Source organism: Argopecten irradians, chromosome 3 (assembly GCF_041381155.1).
Source record: "Argopecten irradians isolate NY chromosome 3, Ai_NY, whole genome shotgun sequence".
Taxonomy (NCBI): Eukaryota; Metazoa; Mollusca; class Bivalvia; order Pectinida; family Pectinidae; genus Argopecten; species Argopecten irradians.
Window position 1 is genome coordinate 30,442,040 of NC_091136.1, and position 18,096 is coordinate 30,460,135.

The following is an 18,096-nucleotide window of genomic DNA, read 5'->3' on the forward strand; positions in this document are numbered from 1 at the left end:
ATTTTTTGAGGTAGTGCTCCGCTACGACACATGGGCACCATTTTGTACCCGGCCTAAAGTTATAGTAGGCCGGGTATTACGGTATATTCGATCTAGAACATGCCATACAATTACACTAGAGTAGACAGAGATCTGGAATAGACAAGTACGGCTACTCTTCATGTATTAAATTCTTAATAGACTGTATTTCTGTATTTACACTATCAATGTTTTACCATCATAAATAACACAAAGTAGTTTTACAAAAAACATTGATTTAATGAATTAAATATGCAGCACTTTTAAGGCTGAACTTCCTAAGCACTGATATTTAAGAGGTCTCAACCTTTGGTCCATGGTCAAATGTCATTACTTATAGAATTCATGTTCAGTTTCATCTTTCTTTATATTATTCTTATATCCCTTTTCAAAGTCTTTAGCTAGCACAATGTATCTGTTCTCTCTCACAGCCTGCATGCCAGCCTGGAACAAAACAAGAAATTACCTTTAATATTTGGCATATTTTACACAAATTTTGAAGCACAAGCTATATTTTTATATTATCCTCAGATAAATGGTTTTCTTGGATCAATGCTTTAAGGATTAAGATCAATATTATATTATTGCAAAATACATCGATCTCCAATAATATATAGGAATCTTACAAATTTTGAAGAACCGTTTGATCTCTTAATACAAGGACTCCACAAAATATGAAAATTAGTGTTCTGGGTTTGCCTTAAAAAAAACCTACATCAATTTCATCTTTGTATTGTAGATTGTTCCATTATTACTGGATAAAATCACTCAAGTCAGCAGAATTAGAAATAAATTCAAATTTCATTGCAAAAGACTGACCTCTTGACAGATGGCGTTGATATCAGCTCCGCTGATTTTATCTGGACGAGCGACATAATCCTCCAGATCAACTTCCTCACTAAGGTTCATCTTACTGGTGATAGTGGAGAAAATGAGTCGCTTCTGTCGTCTGTCAGGGATAGGAAACTCAATCTTCCTGTCTAAACGTCCCGGACGTAAGAGGGCTGGATCTAATGTGTCAGCTCGGTTTGTAGCCATTATAACCTGAAACAATGATCATATTGTTATACATAATTGTACATTATAATAATACATATTCTAACATTGCTTGGTAATTTTTGTAACATTGAATTGAATGTCATATAAGACTTGACTGGCATCCAAACATTCATGAATGTTTTTATGTCTGAACCTGTATTTTCTTCTTGTTTTATTGTTAAGATGTATACCACATCCTTCATTATAAGAGTAGATTCTTTTGACTCTTGGTTTTAACATTTAAAAATTATCAGGTTTATAGGTAGAGGTTTGCCCGAGTATCTACCCAGTACCTGACAACTACCCAACATTGAATTTGAACTTCTAACCCAGAGGAAGAGGGCTTGGGGTAATATGTTGATACATAGATATCATCTACACTGACTTTGATTTGGAGATTGTAACATCCAGTAGCGTATAATTACCTTAACATTAACTGTTTGATCAAATCCATCCATCTGGTTCAACAGTTCTAGTAAAATCCTCTGAACCTCTCTGTCGGCTGTAATATTGAGAAGAATAACAATTAGGGTATTTCCATCAGCTGAATTCATTTGTTAAAGTTACTGTAACAGCACAAAAAAATTGGAAAAAAAACGTTTTCTTATTTGATTAATATAATTGCCAATTTACCATCAGATTAAAGTTTTATGAGTGAAGCATTGAAAACATCTCATCATCACACTTGATTAAAATTTCTATACATGAATTTCTGTAGATCAAGAATCCAACACTTGCATATCCCAAAATCGCATTACCAAATATTTGACTATAAATAACAAACCTCCAGTTTGGGCATCAAAACGTTTTGTAGCGATGGCATCGATTTCATCTATAAAGATAATGGCTGGAGCATTCTCCTTAGCCAGCCTGAACACATCTCTCACCATCCTTGGTCCCTCTCCCAGGTATTTCTGTACAAACTCGGATCCTACCACTCGTATAAATGCCGCTGTAACAGAAGAATTGGTATTGTACACATATTTGTTACTGGTTACAATCCCACCAGTTATATTCTATGCAAATACCAATTTGTATATATGTCTTTTGTGATCATGAGATCAAACTGTAACAAAAGGATTAGTTAATTAACTGTCTATGGCAGGATTAGTTAACAGCTGTCTATGACAGCGTCAATCCCTGAACCAGTTTTCATATAACTTCATTTAGATGGAATGATGAGTGATCTGATATGATAAGATGAAGAGTAGAATGAAAACACCAATATTGGCCTTGTTTAGGAAACACACAACAAATAACTGTATTTAGACATTGTGTGTAACTCTCTGTGTTTTCTATTAGAATTCAAGCCAACAATACATATATATGACAATACATACCTGTAGTATGATGGGCGACAGCCTTGGCCAGCATAGTTTTACCACAGCCAGGAGGCCCGAACATAAGAACACCTCTGGGAGGGTCTATACCAATCTGTTTGTATAGGTCAAAGTGAGTCAGAGGTAGTTCCACAGCCTCTCTGACTTCCTGCTTCTGAATATCCATACCACCTATGTCTGAGTACAACACATCTGGCTTCTCATCTGCTCACAAGAAAACACATCTTGTCAGTCAATTTAACTAATATTTTAACACCATACCATATTGTACTTGTAACAAAATTTTCTTTCAAAACTTATGTGATGCTTTTCATTTAACATTGTTCTTTTTAACAAAAGTCATCAAAAAAAGATATTTTAGAAATAACATGTATTCAACAAATTGAACATAATTAAAATTATTAATATGATGCAATGGTTCAGCTACAGCTTAAAGACAAGGCAATTTTTTTTTTATATTTTTGCATACCTGTAGACAGCATGGTTATGCTGCTGTCAGCCTCTGGAGGGAGAACGTCCACCAAGGCATTGCTGTGTTTGTGTAGGGCTACACTGGCCGATGGCTTCAACAGCTCACGGTCAATAGTCGACAAAATCCTTACATAATAGTTGGAACCTGAAAAAAATAGGCATTGCTTTCATTAATTTCCTTTATATGCCCACATCACTCAATCTGCAATATCGATGTTTGTCTAGATTTTTAAGATATATTACTTGAGAGAGTAAATTGAAGCTTCAAATAGCCATTTAATAAGTGAACCATACCGTATGTAATGTACATTGAAATTAATATACCGGTACATGTATTTGTAATTTATTTCATCTCAGCTATTATCCTTAAAACAAGAAATTTCAAAACTTTCACTCTCTAATACTATTTCAATACACACACCTGTGGTTGAGCCAACTATGCCTGTGTTTTGGTCAACTGCTTCCAAGAACTGACCAATGACCAGCGGCACACTCTGAATTCTCTTTACTTCCTCTTGTGCATGCAAGTATTCTTTCTTCAAGTTCTTCTGTTCATCTTTAATGTACTCTTCCTGCACCTCCAAAAACTCTAGTTGTCGTTTTAATTTCTGAGGGATTAAAAACATGGATTTTATGTATTAATATTTTAAAATAATAGCATCATACATCACATTGTAATGTTTTAACCACATATGTAAATATTGCTTATACATTTTAACAAGTCAATAGGATTTCTATTGATGTTGGACTGGTGAGATATTACTTTAAATGTGATTACATAAATTACCTGAAAGTTATGACATATTATTTATATTCCATGTAACTTATGTAATAAGTTATATCTCCAGATCAACATTGCATCAATGTATTGAAATACTGATCTGAGTGATTATTAATGAAATATCCTACAATGCATGCTTTCCATTCTATTTGGCTGTTTGTCTTTCAGTCAGACAGGACAAAGGAAGCGTATGGGCTATATATATATAATAAGTTTTTGCACAGATATTACAGCACTAATGCTAATTATAAGCCATCTTGGAGGGAGAAATTCCACAGGCTAGGCTGTGTTTGTGCTAGGGCGCTCACTGGCCGCTGGCTTCAACAGCTGTCCTGTAATAAATAGACAGAAGCAATGTAATATCAATGTATTGCATTGCTGTATTATAACTAGCTGTGTTACAATAGATTTATTCTATTAAAACTGTCTGGTGAAAACTGAAAACGCTTAAATTTCTTCAATGCAATCCACATAGCCTTTAGGCGATTGTTAAAAAGCTGGAAAGATATGGATTAAGTAAACATATTACAAATTGGATCTAGGATTTCCTCAGCATCCGATGTCAGAGAATAATAGTGAACAGCGAATCCTCAAAAACATACCCAGTCATCAGCAACATTCCACGGGGTAGCAGAAGCATACTCAGCCCAATTCTCTTTAATTTGTTGTGTATATTAATGATTTACCAGAAGTCCCCATTATTTGCAGACAATACGAAACTTAACAGACAACAAAAAGCCACTGTGATGTAGAAACTTAACAAAATGATCTCAACAGACTAAAAATATGGTTGGATATAAATGGTTATTAAAATTTAATCCAAATAAGAACAAGACATTGCTTGACTTGAGAGAGTAAATTGAAGCTTCAAATAGCCATTTAATAAGTGAACCATACCGTATGTAATGTACATTGAAATTAATATACCGGTACATGTATTTGTAATTTATTTCATCTCAGCTATTATCCTTAAAACAAGAAATTTCAAAACTTTCACTCTCTAATAACTATTTCAATACACACACCTGTGGTTGAGCCAACTATGCCTGTGTTTTGGTCAACTGCTTCCAAGAACTGACCAATGACCAGCGGAACACTCTGAATTCTCTTTACTTCCTCTTGTGCATGCAAGTATTCTTTCTTCAAGTTCTTCTGTTCATCTTTAATGTACTCTTCCTGCACCTCCAAAAACTCTAGTTGTCGTTTTAATTTCTGAGGGATTAAAAACATGGATTTTATGTATTAATATTTTAAAATAATAGCATCATACATCACATTGTAATGTTTTAACCACATATGTAAATATTGCTTATACATTTTAACAAGTCAATAGGATTTCTATTGATGTTGGACTGGTGAGATATTACTTTAAATGTGATTACATAAATTACCTGAAAGTTATGACATATTATTTATATTCCATGTAACTTATGTAATAAGTTATATCTCCAGATCAACATTGCATCAATGTATTGAAATACTGATCTGAGTGATTATTAATGAAATATCTAAAATGATTGATTCCAATTCCTATTTGGCCTGTTTGTCTTTCAGTCAGACAAAGGAAAGTATGTGATATACACGTGTATATAATAAGTACCAGTATTATTAATCATAAGATATTACAGCATAGCTATAAAGATAGACCTAATCTCACCTTGTATTTGACATACAGATCCTCTACATCTACATCAAGAGAGTCAAAATGACTAGTTGTCTGTGAAGTCCCTGGCCTGGACTCTGTAACTGTGGAATCCTCCTGTAATAAATGGACAGAAGCAATGTAATATCAATGTATTGCATTGCTGTATTATAACTAGCTGTGTTACAATAGATTTATTCTATTAAAACTGTCTGGTGAAAACTGAAAACGCTTAAATTTCTTCAATGCAATCCACATAGCCTTTAGGCGATTGTTAAAAAGCTGGAAAGATATGGATTAAGTAAACATATTACAAATTGGATCTAGGATTTCCTCAGCATCCGATGTCAGAGAATAATAGTGAACAGCGAATCCTCAAAAACATACCCAGTCATCAGCAACATTCCACGGGGTAGCAGAAGCATACTCGGCCCAATTCTCTTTAATTTGTTGTGTATATTAATGATTTACCAGAAGTCCCCATTATTTGCAGACAATACGAAACTTAACAGACAACAAAAAGCCACTGTGATGTAGAAACTTTACAAAATGATCTCAACAGACTAAAAATATGGTTGGATATAAATGGTTATTAAAATTTAATCCAAATAAGAACAAGACATTGCTTGCAAAATGAGATTGGTCTTTGTTTTCAATACATGTCACTACATAATATATATTCATTTTGAGAGAAAATATCTCCACTATCGATGTGTGCCAGTACGGGAACCACTGCAGTTGGATTATTTCTGTAATAGACCCTTACAAGAGGTAGGTCAACCTGACTTGATTTTCCAGAATAAAGTTTAGAAGGCTCTAGTAGGGATTCTGACGAGAGACATTCTATCAAATGTCAGAATATAAAAGAGCCTCGAGGAGGAAACTCAATAGGCATTAGGGTCTTGTATGTCTTTGAGGGCAAAGACTTCGAGATAGGAGGGAGTGTAGCGGGATTGGAATGGGTCGATCATCTGTGACCTGGTAGCGCAGTGGGTAGAGCATTCGGCTAGTGTTCGGAGGCTCCCGCCTTCGAATCTCGGTCCAGCCGCTACATTTTCTCGTTTCCTGTTACATATCATTTAATAATATCTGATCATTACCATTTTCAATAGTCAGATATTTCCTACATGTATACTGGCAAGCGACCAGTTCTCACCGAGTACCAATTCTCGCCATCGCATATGTATTTGTATGATCACAGACAAATTTTGAGACATTTTTTTGTGGAAATCGGCTTGAAAGTGTCTTCTATCAGAAAAAAGGGCTTTATTGACTACATTTGCATGGAAATCGTATAACGTGTTAGATTCAGATGCGATGGCGAGAACTGGTCGCCTGCCAGTAGGGCTTAGTGAACTGGATAGGTAATAAATTTTATTCCACGCATGTCGACGCTGTTAAAATCGTACTGCATATTCATGTACTTTAGTGCACGACATCATTTATTCAGATACTCCCTTAATACCGGCAACTTTAATGAGAGGGGGGGTTGAAATGACACTGCAGAATCACATGTATTGATTGTTAACGAATTATAAACGTCATAGTGAAATGAAAACCTACTCAATCAACACTTTACGTTAATTATTAGATGCAGACAAAAAATAAATAAAGGAAATCACATTATTGGCGCGTTGATATAGATATTGTTTCAATTACCTTTTCTTGTGTTAGACCGATCTCTTCCATCTTGAAAATGCCCGTATTTATGACGTCACTTCCTATCTACGAGTTGTTTGAAAATGGCGACCACCATCAGATAGTCAGTGCTCTCGTTGTATTTAAAGGGATTTCGGTTTCCGTATGCTGTCATTCCTTAAAAGAAGTTCAAATAAAGTAAGTTGGTATAAATTGGGGTTAGGCAAAACAAAAAAGATGCAATGTGTCATTTATCTAAGAAATTGCTCTTAAAATGTAAAATAATAAACATCACTGTTATTCACTGAACATTTCACTGCAGTAGACAGTAGGCCTACTGTACTGTAGGCTACAGTACTTCGTACATAGGCCTATATCATTAACCAAGGCTGTGCTACAGAATGTACTGTACGTACATAATGTTCCAACCAATTATATATATGTACATAGTACAATATAGGGATCCCAGTCAGGGGATTTAACATACATGTATGTCTGAAACATGGGTCTATTAGAATTTAATTTTGCATTTGTGTAGGGAAAGGGCATAAACATATTGTCAAAAACATAAGTTTCATTTGTAACATGAAAACTTTTGCTTTGCAGATTTATGGAATCTTAATTGCATGAATCAAGATTTTTCATTTTAGAAAAATAAATGGTAAAACTTTTCAATGTTTCAGAATGTCATCCAGATCTTCTACTCCAACATCTAGGTATCCTAAGATACCGCCTATCATAACAAATGAAGTTGATAGGCGTTTCCTTCAGGATCTCAGCGAGTACATTGACCATGAGATGGCAAGAATTAACACTGAGGAAGATGAGCAGCGTTACATCATCTTCAAAACTGTCTTCAATAGAGTAAGATCTTATTAAAAAATGATTTTATTTCTGACTCTTTTAAAGGCCCGGCCACTACCTTTCTGAAACGGCTTTTAATTTTAAAATGGGAATGTAAAACAAGATTGAAAATAGTGTAGAGTCTCAAAAGTTATTAATTTACCATTAATACTACACTTATCATCTTCTGAACAATTTTAATAAAATAAATAAAAAATGTTAATTTTCATAACCCGGGTCGTCTAATGTTTCCCGCCGTCTTCCTAAATACCACCCAGTAGTTGAATATCACTGCACCAGACGGCAAAACATTGAAATGAATCTCCGCATTTATCATATATTACGCAGAAAAAAATTGCATATGTTTGGTGTTGTTATCTCATCTTATGCCATTGATATGTATTTTCTTATGTTATTAATTTTTTTAAGAAACCTTTACATTTTGCTCTGGAAAGATAGTGGGCATATAATTCATATTACAACATTTTTAAGTATTTTTAAAATCTACACCATAGTATACCTACTTCAGTAGTAGTTATTATATAGTGGAAATAAATGATGGAAAGTGATTTTTTGTTTGTTTACTGTATGCATTATGGACATACATTTATATGTATACCTTGTTGGTTGTGATGAATTAGGTGCATGATAAATATTGTTATGTAAGCTGTAGACTTTGATTGTTTTCTTTGAAATCATAACAGATAATTGAGCATGTGAAGGCCTACAAGCCACTGTTGACAGCAGTGAAGAAGGAGTATGAGGACACAATTGAAGTGATAAAATCGGGACAGAGGGAGGCTGTCTTCCTCCATGGAAAACTTAAGGCTATGGCTTCCGAACCCTCAACCCTCAGGAATTATAAAAAGAGGGGAGATGAACTAGAGGAGAGGTGAATAATTATTTATTATATCATTGCTCCTTGTAATGGACACTAAAGTATGCTATTATGATGATAAGAAGAGTGTTGGAAGCCGCAGTATGTTTTTTTCTTCAGAAATTCACTCTTAAAGAGACAATTCACTCAGGCAAATTCTTTTACATAACCAATAAGCAAACTATAGCATAAATGTATTGTTCTACATTTCTTATGAAACATATAACGTAAAACATTGACAAATTCCACAACATTGTTAAGTATTTTAATTAATATCGTTGAAATATCAAATCGTTGATCAATACGATTAAGCAGGTACAATATTAACTCTGTACCCATACCCGAGCCAAAGTCACGCACGTTAAACAAATGAACTACATAACCACTGAGAAGGTGATAAAATGATTTTTAGGCAAGACAATTCACCTTATAAGGTTAACACACTACTGTCAGAGCGATTTGAGCAGTTCTAGCCAAAAGTTGCATTACTTTACGAACAAGGGACAGGGTTCGGCGTACAAGAAGTTCGACCACAGTGTGTAATGGCGGACAGCGAGCAAGTTTGAATATTTCACACACGTGTCACCACCATAGGCGTTTCAGGCATATCACAGTAACACTGACTGATGTAATTTCCATTAGAAGTTGTTTTATCTGATAAATATACAAATTTTAATGTTCTCTTAGACTGAATTGTCCCTTTAAGTTCCTCCTCTCACAAGCAGTTAGTGTATAAAGATTTTAAGTCATTAGTCTGACTTTTATATTAAAATGAAAAATTCCATTGATAATAAAACAGTAGGGTATAATTACCATACACATTAGAATTATTATCTTACGGTAATAAGCCCAATCAGCGCCCATGTCCCTATAAGCACCCCTCCCCTTTTTTGAGGCCCCAATTTTTATTGCCCAGGCATAAATAAAGACCAAAACTATACAAAACTGTATAGATTTGCAATAATTTTGTCTTATTAGCACCTTTTCATTTTTTCAATTTTTTAAATGTCCTGGACGCTTATTAATTGAATCAATTATGGTATGTAAGTTATGTTTGGATAATAATTCTACATTGATTTTACAATTAAATAAGGAAAATGTAAATACACATTTTATGGCAATATAGCCTTTTCAAATCTTCAATTCTCAAGGGACTTTTTGTATTGGGGTTATTCCACCTGATGTTTGCTCATACATCACCTGGACAGGCATATCTTGAGTGCCCATTCACCTTGCATCGTACCAAAAAGATCATTCTGCAATCTGTATGGTATACATAGTTTAGGCACATTATTATATTTTCTCAAACTTATGCACCTGTAAGATCACAGGTTTTGCCTGTAACACTCTATTATGTTATACACAGTTGGAATTTTTCATGGAATGATAATGTAGAGCAGATAGTTAGATGAATGTAGAGCAGATAGTTAGATGTTTTTTGATGCACAATAATCAATTATGATGGCAACATGAAAGAAAGATATAAATTGTCATCCATAGGATTGGTGTAATTGAGAAAGACAATGACAGACTCCAAAAGCAGCTGCTGAATTTAAAAGCCAAACGTAAGGAGCAAGAAGAGTTTGAGAGGCAGGTCACAGAGCCTCCGAAACGAGAATTCAAGAAGGACCATCGCCTCATACCTGGTGAGTTTGTTGTTCAGGTAAAGTCTTTGTAAATTTGTTCATATATAATGTATATACTGTATGTAGATTTTATATGCATATACTATGAAAAAGGGGTATAGTACATATTATTCGTGTCAATCCCATCTTGTCCCTTTCCGCATTCTGTCCTGTGACCTTGCATTCTCTCCCTATTTTATAAGGAAACAGGGGTATTTATGTCTTACAGGCATTTCTAGTTTCTCAATGATTTCTTGTTTGTGGTACAACAGGTTTAACACTTGAGGAATCTACAAACGTATCATTACTGTACCGAGACTTGGAAAAACTTGACCGTCAGTTGAAGGAACTGGACATTAGTTTAAGGACACGATATGTAGAAAAATCCTATAAAGTGGAACTGAAAGAGAAGCTTGATGAAAAAGTCTTATACAGAGATCAGCTAGCCCTACAAGGACAGCTATACCGAGCTAAGCAGCATCGTCTAAAAATAGCTGTGGAGGCTGCACAGGCTTACAATCGAGTGAAACCTCCCCACCAGACTGTTGGCGATGCTGTCTTCTTCGCCCTGTCACATGCAGCTGGACTGCAGATCCAGGAAAAAGGTAAAGAGTCTTTATCAAATGCTCTTATTGTTTGTTTTATACATTACGGGCCCAATAGCCTTAATTTTATAGTTATTTAGATATGTATTTCATCAGTTTCTACTTATCTCTTTAACATTTTGAGTTGCAGTCTGTCACTCTTGGTTTGCATTCTTAAGTATCAGTCAGTGATGTTCTACTTCCCAATCAAACTCTGAATTAAAAAGTGGTTACATGTCATTCTCACTTTGACAATCAGACTGTCGAAGTGGAATCACATTTCACCTCTTTTTAATAGTGATCTTTGTTCAAACTAGTATCTCTATATGTTTGTTCCAAGCTTTTAGTAATACATGTATGTACCAGTACGCATTCTCATAACTAATAGGAAACTTAAGTTGTAGATGATTTGTATGATTCTAGTATATTTGATGTGTTTAATAATACATCATCTATGTCTGTAACCACCTGGAACCAACTGAATGCCATTGATTACCTGTTAATGTTGTCTGCACTCAATGAAGGCCGTAGTTCTAGAAAACATTCTTTGATTTTGTAACAAAAATGAATGGTAGTGATGCACTATCTTATTCTATAACATATTACATGATCATTTGGCTTTAGATGGCATAGTCAACAATGGCCATCTTGGAGTTATATAGATGTTTTTAACTTTCTGTAACTTTTTTTTTTAACTTCTTGTTGAAAAAACGATTCTCTACTGATCTCTCAGAGTCTAATTTTGATATTACAAAAGTGATTAAGGCTCTAGAATTTTCATTTCAATTTTTATAAATTGCTTTATGTATAAATATATAGAGTTCAAATAAAGAATTTCATTCCTTATTTTAGTATAATAACAAATTTTAATGCTGTCCCTTGACTCAAACAAGTCAGTAATTGCAACTGTTTATGTAACAAAATATTATATTACTCAGAATTATTGTAGTGGGTTTAAATGGCACTGTTCCTGAGAGACGAATCTTTTTGATGTCTAGTTTTATCTGTCTAACAGAATGGAGCATTATGGAATCACAAAAGATTTATGGAAGGATGTGCATCTTTCAAAAAGAACTTGGTGATTTCCACATGTTTTTTATACAGCTATTTAATTATTTTAAAAAAATTCTGATTTCATACAAAAGAACAAAGAACATATGTTTAGTTAATATAGCAATTGAGTCCCTCAACAACAAAAGAAGATATGTAGATTTTACACCTTGAATGGATTCATTGGAATCTCGCATACAATCATCTTATATTTTTAAGTTCAACTTATTAGAATTACAATATCTATTGTAATAATCATAAATATTTAAATGTTTCCTCAGAGCTCACATCAGCAATTGGTTTCATCATTTCCAAAATATGGTCATAACAAGACTACAAATACCAGTGTAGCCGGTAGATCTGATATTGTCAAAGCAAAGCTAGTTCATTAAAAATAACAAATATATATACCTGGTACACACCACCTTGTAGTCATTTCTATAAAAAATGTAATATGAAGTCAGAATTTTACACATTCAGCTACACTTCAGGCAGAATACAGAGCTAGTGGATATTTTAGTCTTCATGTTGTGGTTGTAAGCTGTAGAACAGGAAACATAACACTAGCATGTATTATATATAAAACTCAAGATCTAGCAGCCAGCAGCCACAACATGAATTTTCTACTCATTTTTTCTAGATTTGAGTGTGATCACTGTGTTTCAAAACTAGATGTTTTTGTTGTAGAATTGGTGAAACATTCTAGGCAATAGTAGCATTATCTTATTACTATTTTTACTGCATTCTGTGTTATTACTTGAGACAGATAATCCTTCAAATTACTGTGTTTTCATTGTTAAGTCAAGCGAACAAAGAAAGGCATGACTCGTGTTAAACGATCGGCGAACGGTAAGAAAAAGATTGCTATGGTGAAAGGAAAATTGGAGGAAATTTAAAAAAAAAAATAAAAAAATATATACATGGTGGATAGGTTATTGTGTTCTGATACAAGTTATTTTTGTGAATATACATGTACAGTACTTGCAGAAATTTAATATTTGATGTATATGGTGTGTCCGTTGTTATTGGTTAGAGACTATGGATTTATGAGAAGAAATGTTTAATGTAAAATGTGCGCTCCGGGTTTAGAGGCTATATTTTAGCGTGATTCGTTGTGTTGACACCTACCTATAACACTGCTTGGCCTGATTTTGCTTGCAGGTAACCGTCTGAATTACAGATATAACGCTGGTGTTGATTTAACAGGTACCCTATAGCCATTTGTGTATGCTGTATAGTTTTCATGTTGATGAGTTTTATTTGTTTTGAGTTCACCAATGTTCCATGTTCACCAATTTATATTCCTGTCACTAAAACAATGAACACTGCCAATAAACATCTGTATGCCCTCTTTTGAAAGCATGTTACACCAGATTATTGCAGACAGTAAGTGATGCAAGATTCAGAGCAGCAAATATATGTAGACTGTATATAGTATAGCCGCATAGATTGATTCGTGAGTGTGATATTTTTACAATTTCACAGGTCATGGCTACTATTGTGAACATTTGATCCGTGAAGTATTGACAAATGGTTGAATCATATTTACTGTACTCTGAAAGCTTGTTTTCAAATTCAAAAACTTCTGAATTTTAATTTCTTATTTGAATCACCAGCTATACAGTTATCCATTTTCTTAAAGGGGAGACAACCCAAATATTAAAGTGAATTATTGAAAAGATCATCAGTTCAAAAGCTGCTTTATCTAACATTGCCATCCATCTTATGATGTATTGATGATTATCATTTTCACTTCCATTTTGTTTCCATGTCAAAGAGTTAATTCCATCTGTTGTATGCATTTGTTTATGATCCAATGTTCCCAATTCTTGTAAACCTCACCTCACACTGAACTTCAACTCCTCAAGAAATTCACAATGTCATTTCAAATAATGTCCCAAAAATTTGTTTTATTATGTCAGTAACGATTTTAACTTATCAAGAATAATTCATGATTAAAAATTTGATGATCTAAATCACAGGGTCTTGACACATTTCTAAGACCCAAATTTTTTATTCTGGGCTTTAGGAACATGTCAAGTTCCTGCAGTCTAAATAGCAATAAGGCTTTGTGTGTGACAGAAAGAGCAAGAGGGTAGTATAGTACTCCAGTACTTGGGAGGCCAAGAAATGTTGATGGTATTGGATATAGAGCATGAGATGTTGAGCATGGATCAGATCATCAGAATGTTTTGTCTGCTTTGAGAGAGCTAATTGTAGTGAAATTTTATTTGGAATGTACTGCTACAGCTAAATAACAAGAACATATAGATGTTACCTAGTACAGTGTACTTCAATGGCTTTGCAATAGAAACACAATCAAATTATTATCATAGGGAGTTCACAGCATAGACAGTCATAAGATCAGTAGAAGCTGATGCATAGGACCAGTGAGACTAGTAGAATTACTTAGGCTATGATAGTCTGCTGATAATGTTATTGTTCATGTATGTATTATAGCTGATTTTTGTAAATATCCTGAATCATAGAATTTGTCATCAGTTTTAGTTCTATATGTTTATTTCTGGCTCTGCGTTATTTTCAACAAATGTTTCATTATGTTTGTTTCAGAAGCAATCTTCAAATTGACATATTTATCGTCATTCCAATCTCAGCTTTGTGATAGCTATAATTATTGTTTTACTTTATAATGCAAGTTCTGTGATAACTGTACAGCTCTTGTAAGGTATCAAATCTGGATTTTTTTGTAGATAAATTTGAACATTTGTAATATGTACATAAGATGCATTACCTATATATGTACCTTTTACTTCTCATTTTATTTGATATCAACAATACTACTTTCTACATGACTTTACACTATAGAATTATAAGAATGTTGAAATGAGTAATGTGACTAATATATAGATATCTATGATACAGAACTTGCCCCAGACCAAAACCAGGGAGAGGCGAGGGAAGGATCAGCAGCTGCAGCCTCCAAGTCTTCCTTCGACGATGACGATCCAAATCGGGAGAAGGAGGCGGAGATGATGCTGGAGTATATAGAGAAGTTTAACGAGCTGTTTGAGGACGGGAAGTATGAGGAGGCAGCCATACACGCTGCAAACAGTCCGAAGGGCATCCTAAGGACGTCTGCCACACTCGCCAAGTTTAGAGGTAAAATCAGAGCTGACAGAACAAGCATTATAAATACTGCTGAAGCAATACATTTGTATATGTTTCCTGCCAATCCCTGGAAGCTATAAATTATGGTGACCTTAACTTATTTTTAGTAAGTGACATTTCCATTTGACCTATTGACCTCAAATTAAATCCCAACCTGTGTTACATCAGAAGCTACTATTTTCAATGAATACTATAGTACCTTCCATTTTTATCAGCAAAGGACTGAAAATTAGCTAGGAAAATCATATCCTGGGTGTATTGTTGTACGTTTGGAAGAAAACATGATGAGTTTTGAAGGAATTTTAATTGTAAACTGGTGGAGATTTGCAAAAGTGATGTTATTTAATTGAGGACAGAATTCATATTGCATCAATAAAACACTGGAACAGTTTGTCAGAAAATACAGGTTTTATTCATCATATTAAATGTCACAGATATGAAAGGTCAGATTAGACAGGTTTTCCATTACTGGCATTTATTACTGTCATTTCACGTTAGTTGTGCTGAACATTGTGATAAAACTTTCAGATGTGAAGGTACAGGTGAATGGGCGGACGCCCCTGCTGGCCTTCAGTGAGGCTGTGATGTCGTCGGTTGGGGCTATTGGTATAAAACCCAATGATAGTCTGTCCCTGGAGTGTGTGGAGTGTGCCCTGGTAGAGAACAGACTTGACCTCCTGTCTCACTGGATCTCACAAGAAAGGTCAGTACAGAGGTTTTCAGCACTCATCTTTACACTTTAAGCAGGGATATATTAATGTTATTTCACATCACTGATCAGTGTCATTTTTGGAACATACATGTATATAACATCCGTGTTTACAGTTAATTAATTTTTTTCACACATTTGCAATAAGTCAGTCGCACTAAAGTTTTTCAAGCTGTAGACCAGTGTTCAATACACTGCTATGTTTTCTTTGAATTCCCAATTCTCAAGATATCTACATGTGTATTTACGTACAAATTGTTTGATTTTACCTGTGATATTTGTGTGTTGTAGACTGACACTGACGGAGGAGCTAGGGGAGAGAATCGGTGGTCACTGTAAATGTAAGGTGCCCTGTCGGTGTGGCAGCCAGGCCCTGGCACAGAATGTATTCGCCAAGTTACAGCTTCACCGTCAAACAGTTGTGTGTCTCCTTAAACAGGGACGTATCCATGCTGGTATGGACTACGCTCGCCACAAGATGCCATTTACACGAGACCAGTTTATGTCTGTGCTGCGGGTCTGTCCATCTGTCCAGTTGATGCACGCCCTAGTAGAGGAGGATGGTGATGGTAGTCGTGCCCTGCCTATAGGCCTGGTGTTACTAGTGGTACTAGAGAAGAACCAGTACAACCTGGTGTTACCCTTCATACAGGATCTACAGAAACGTCCATCTGTTGGTAAGCATGCTGCAGACTAAGAATGCCATCATCATAAAAAGTTTCCTTTGATACTACAACTAGACTTTGACATTTTATAGAGGTCATGCAATTTATAAATTGCATAAACCACCATTGCAATTTGTTTTCAAATAAGTCTCAAATAAGCTTTATTGCTTCTGAATCCTATTTCTTGTATTTAATTTTGTACATGTACAACAGTAAACTATTGGAATTGGTATAAAATGGCTGATACATAAATACACTGGGCCCTTACCCTAAACTATCTATACATAATCTGTGTTCCCAAATGACTCTCAGATTATCTTAGCTTTTCTGTTTTCCAAATTACCCCCATATTACTGTAACTGCTCTGTTTTCCAGATGACCCCAAAATTACTTTAATTATTATCTGTTTTCCAGATTACCCCTAGTTCAATTACTGTAACTGTTCTGTTTTCCAGATGACCCCCAGATAAACCAGTTCCAGGCAGCTGTCCTTGATGACTCCTACACCACCTCAGTCCAGTGGGACAGCCTGGTGGAGTTGTTCCAAGACCAGGGATATGAGGATACAGCCATGTGTCTCCTAGCTTCTATAACAGTCCTCAATGCTATGAAGAGTGCGATTTATAACCGACTCGGTGACAGCACCCCGCAGTCTCCACAAACAGAATCACCTCATACTGAGCCTACAGAGGGAGTACCGCCTACACAAGTAACACGGTCTGTGGTCATCTCTGACCCACAGGTGGCACCCACTGACCCAGCATCCTCAGCCCAGGAAAGGGGGTCTCCAGTGCCCCAGGGTCAGGAGGAATCCCCTCAGCAGGAGTCTGTTACAGACGAAACAGTTATCTCTGACCAAACACAGTCATAATGCAACAGGAATCTTCCTGGTTTTTGATGGCATTTGACAATCCAGCATCAACCAAACATTATCTTATTGATCAGATGGGCATAGATCATTCTTATGGTTTTCTGAAATCTGGATTTATGACTGAAAGTCATGATCTTGGTCATACTTAGGATACCAATTGGTTGAAGAAATGTCTGTGGAATACATCCTGAACATGGCCAACAAAGGGACAATTGTAGTTTCTGGCATTCTAATCTATCAGAGTTACTTCCCTTCATTTCACACTTAGTACTTTGCTTTGTGTACTGTGTAAAAAGGGAAGTAACTTTGATAGATAAGAATGAGCTTCTGGAACCCTAGGGATTTTAGGAGTAGATGACAGTGTACTACTGAAAGTAACCATAAAGCAAATAACACCTGCTGTGAGTTCATTTGTTGGTTACTATTCACATTGTGTATAGTTTTGAAAGTCAAAACTTATATGAATATTAATGTGTATATGCTTTTGTTGAACTGTGATAATAAATTATATATATATGATTCACTATAATAAGAATTTTTGTATTTATTTAGAAAAAGTTCATCAAGTTCAGCTAAATGTTTCTTAAAAACAGTTATAACATAAGAAATTTTATATCCATGGCCTAAGACATTTAACGTTCCCATTAAAAAAATAGGCTTTAGGTCTTAAGAGTTATAAAATATCGTTCCAATGCTTTTCAATACACTGAAGATAGATACCAGAATCTAGAATTCCCTCTCTTGAATTGATTTTTGAATCGAATTTAATAACATAGACCGAATGGATTTTTACAAACCATAAGCACTCATTATTT

The 18,096-nt window shown here is 34.9% G+C and overlaps 2 protein-coding genes across 5 annotated transcripts; one reads left to right on the top strand and one right to left on the bottom strand.

The window, feature by feature from the left end:
• Nucleotides 1–237: 237 nt before the first annotated feature.
• LOC138318169 (26S proteasome regulatory subunit 6B) lies at nucleotides 238–7,086 on the bottom strand. Of its 2 annotated transcripts, XM_069260327.1 has the most exons (9): nucleotides 6,950–7,086; nucleotides 5,306–5,407; nucleotides 4,674–4,860; nucleotides 2,866–3,012; nucleotides 2,397–2,600; nucleotides 1,841–2,008; nucleotides 1,482–1,558; nucleotides 838–1,062; nucleotides 238–462 (listed from the first exon to the last, which is right to left on the bottom strand). In XM_069260327.1, exons 1-9 carry the CDS (start codon nucleotides 6,977–6,979, stop codon nucleotides 349–351), a joined length of 1,254 nt encoding a protein of 417 aa, XP_069116428.1. In that variant the 5' UTR covers nucleotides 6,980–7,086; the 3' UTR covers nucleotides 238–348. The 2 variants fall into 2 exon arrangements, with proteins under 2 accessions (XP_069116428.1, XP_069116427.1); XM_069260326.1 differs by lacking the exons at nucleotides 4,674–4,860; nucleotides 5,306–5,407; nucleotides 6,950–7,086 and adding an exon at nucleotides 3,289–3,508.
• On the top strand, nucleotides 6,972–17,804 carry LOC138318168 (clathrin heavy chain linker domain-containing protein 1-like). Of its 3 annotated transcripts, none has more exons than XM_069260323.1 (10): nucleotides 6,972–7,126; nucleotides 7,612–7,792; nucleotides 8,476–8,663; nucleotides 10,149–10,294; nucleotides 10,546–10,878; nucleotides 12,709–12,756; nucleotides 14,791–15,027; nucleotides 15,565–15,739; nucleotides 16,037–16,422; nucleotides 16,866–17,804. In XM_069260323.1, the coding sequence occupies exons 1-10, from the start codon at nucleotides 6,987–6,989 to the stop codon at nucleotides 17,279–17,281; spliced, it is 2,250 nt and encodes a 749-aa protein (XP_069116424.1). In that variant the 5' UTR covers nucleotides 6,972–6,986; the 3' UTR covers nucleotides 17,282–17,804. The 3 variants fall into 3 exon arrangements, with proteins under 3 accessions (XP_069116424.1, XP_069116425.1, XP_069116426.1); XM_069260324.1 differs by lacking the exon at nucleotides 12,709–12,756 and adding an exon at nucleotides 13,069–13,113; XM_069260325.1 differs by lacking the exon at nucleotides 12,709–12,756.
• Nucleotides 17,805–18,096: the final 292 nt, after the last annotated feature.

Excerpts from the sequence above, each read along its gene's own strand:
- LOC138318168 (XM_069260323.1), top strand. The coding sequence starts at position 6,987 with ATGCCCGTATTTATGACGTCACTTCCTATCTACGAGTTGTTTGAAAAT. Across the intron at positions 8,664-10,148 it reads GGAGATGAACTAGAGGAGAG|GATTGGTGTAATTGAGAAAG; the intron begins GTGAATAATTAT and ends TGTCATCCATAG. Across the intron at positions 10,879-12,708 it reads ACTGCAGATCCAGGAAAAAG|TCAAGCGAACAAAGAAAGGC; the intron begins GTAAAGAGTCTT and ends TTCATTGTTAAG.
- LOC138318169 (XM_069260327.1), bottom strand. The coding sequence starts at position 6,979 with ATGGAAGAGATCGGTCTAACACAAGAAAAG. Across the intron at positions 5,408-6,949 it reads TCGGTCTAACACAAGAAAAG|GAGGATTCCACAGTTACAGA; the intron begins GTAATTGAAACA and ends CATTTATTACAG. Across the intron at positions 3,013-4,673 it reads CATAGTTGGCTCAACCACAG|GTTCCAACTATTATGTAAGG; the intron begins GTGTGTGTATTG and ends TATTTTTTTCAG.